General features: G+C 53.8%; 1 protein-coding gene across 1 annotated transcript; it reads left to right on the forward strand.

Moving 5' to 3' along the window:
• The first annotated feature begins 361 nt into the window (after positions 1-361).
• On the forward strand, positions 362-1,294 carry LOC141727767 (olfactory receptor 14C36-like). Its single transcript, XM_074534051.1, has one exon. It carries the CDS (start codon positions 362-364, stop codon positions 1,292-1,294), a length of 933 nt encoding a protein of 310 aa, XP_074390152.1.
• Positions 1,295-2,466: the final 1,172 nt, after the last annotated feature.

A 2,466-nucleotide genomic window follows, 5' to 3' on the forward strand; every position in this document is an offset into this window, starting at 1 on the left:
TGAATGTGCCACAGGGAAGGGCAGAGCTGCCAGAGCTGAGGAAACGCTGCTGGGTTTGCCAAGGGAGCCCTGAGTGTCCTTGGCACAAGGGGATGCTGAGACCTTGCCCAGACACCTTTGGAGAGGGTGAGACATTCAGGGTTCCTCTGATCTGGGCAGGGGCTGGTTTATCCCAGGGTGACCTGGGAGTGTGACTGTGCTCTGATTGCAGACAAAGGTTCCCCCCAGAGCAGAAAGGGGGATGAGTGAGTCCCAGCTGTAGGGACAGTCTACAGGGAATGGACCAGGTTTGGCTCCAAGCAGCCTCTCCTGACTTATCACTGTCCTTTCTCCATGAACAGGTCCCCAGCAGCCTCAGCAAATGTCCAACCGCAGCTCCATCAGGCACTTCCTCCTGCTGCCATTGGCAGACACGCGGCAGCTGCAGCTCCTGCACTTCTGCCTCTTGCTGGGCATCTCCCTGGCTGCCCTCCTGGGCAACGGCCTCATCATCAGCGCCGTAGCCTGTGGCCACCACCTGCACACACCCATGTTCTTCTTCCTGCTCAACCTGGCCCTCACTGACCTTGGCTCCATCTGCACCACTGTGCCCAAAGCCATGCACAATTCCCTCTGGGACACCAGGGACATCTCCTACACAGGATGTGCTGCTCAGCTCTTTTTTTTTCTGTTCTTCATCTCAGCAGAGTTTTTCCTCCTGACCGTCATGTGCTACGACCGCTACGTGTCCATCTGCAAACCCCTGCACTACGGGACCCTCCTGGGCAGCAGAGCTTGTGCCCACATGGCAGCAGCTGCCTGGGCCAGTGCCTTTCTCAATGCTCTGCTACTCATGGCCAATACATTTTCCCTGCCCCTGTGCCATGGCAATGACCTGGGCCAGTTCTTCTGTGAAATCCCACCGATCCTCAAGCTCTCCTGCTCACAGTCCAAACTGAGGAAACTGGGGCTCATTGTTGGTAGTTCCTGTTTAGGTTTGGGTTGTTTTGTATTCATTGTTTTCTCCTATGTACAGATCTTCAGGGCTGTGCTGAGGATTCCCTCTGAGCAGGGACGGCACAAAGCCTTTTCCACCTGCCTCCCTCACTTGGCTGTGATCTCCCTGTTTGTCAGCACTATTCTCTTTTCTCACCTGAAGCCCCCCTCAATCTCGTCCCCATCCCTGGATCTGTCCCTGTCACTTCTGTACTCGGTGGTGCCTCCAGCCATGAACCCCCTCATCTACAGCCTGAGGAACCAGGAGCTCAAGGCTGCAGTGTGGAGACTGATCACTGGATGCTTTCAGGAACAGTAAACTAGTGGCCAATTTCTGCCAATCACTTCTACTAAAAGACATCTTTCATACTTCTTGTTGCTTTGGTTGTGGTTTGTTCTTTTTTTCCTTTGTATTAGTTTTTCATATTGTCCACAAAGGAATGCCATTGTTTTTGCCATTTCTCATTTTGTTTCTCTCCAACTTCCCTGTGGCCAGAGACTGTGTCAATGAGGGGCCGCACTCTTGTGGCTTTAAAGGAACTAAAGGATCTCCCAGCCAATTTTTTTTCATAGATGCCTCTGAGTTCCGTTCTCTGGAGCTGCAGCAGCAATGTCTGTGTGCAGAGCTGGGGGCAGATCGGTGTTTGCACAGCAGCTCTGCTCCTGCTGGCCACACCATTCCTGATCCAGGCAAGGAGCCATTGGCCTTCTTCACCACCTGGGCACACTACTGCCTCATGTCCAGCCTGCTGTTCATCAGTCCCTGCAGGTCCCTTTCTTGCCTGGCTGCTGTCCAGCCATTCTGTCCCCAGCCTGTAGGTCTGCAGGGGTTGTTGTGGTCAAAGTGCAAGTCTCGGCACTTTGTCTTGTTAAACCTCACATTGTTGGATTCACCCCCTAGATCCACCTGTCCAGGTCCCTGTGCAGAGCCCTCCTATGCTCCCACAGAATCAACACTCACACCCAGCTTGGTGTCATCTGCAAAGATGTCCTTGGTTCCATGAGGCCTCTCATTGTCACAGTGGCCTCCTTGTTACACCAAGCCCTGCCCTGTCACACTGGCCTCCTGGGTTCCATAGGGCCCCAATATTTGACAATGGACTCCTTTGTTCCATGGGGCTTCACAGTGTCACAATGTTCTCGTTGGTGCTGCAGTTTCACAGTGGCCCCTTGGTTCCATGGGGCCCCAGAGTGCCACAATGGCCCCATGGTTACATGAGGTCCCACACTGTCACAATGGTCTCTGTGGTTCCACAAGTCCCCTCAGGGTCACAATGGACTCCTTGTTTCCACGAGGCCACACAGTGTCACAATGTTCTTCCAGATCCCTTGAGGCCCCATCCTGTCACAGTGGCCCCTTGGTTACACAGGATCCTGCAGTGTCACAATGTCCCCTTGGTTCCATGAGGTCCCTCAGTGTCAGAAAGGCCCCTTGGTTCCACTGGGCCCTGGAGTCTCCCAATGGTCTCCTTGGTTTTGCAGTGCCAAAAT

Source organism: Zonotrichia albicollis, unplaced genomic scaffold, assembly GCF_047830755.1.
Source record: "Zonotrichia albicollis isolate bZonAlb1 unplaced genomic scaffold, bZonAlb1.hap1 Scaffold_254, whole genome shotgun sequence".
Taxonomy (NCBI): Eukaryota; Metazoa; Chordata; class Aves; order Passeriformes; family Passerellidae; genus Zonotrichia; species Zonotrichia albicollis.

Coding starts and splice junctions, on each gene's coding strand:
- LOC141727767 (XM_074534051.1), top strand. CDS start 362: ATGTCCAACCGCAGCTCCATCAGGCACTTCCTCCTGCTGCCATTGGCA.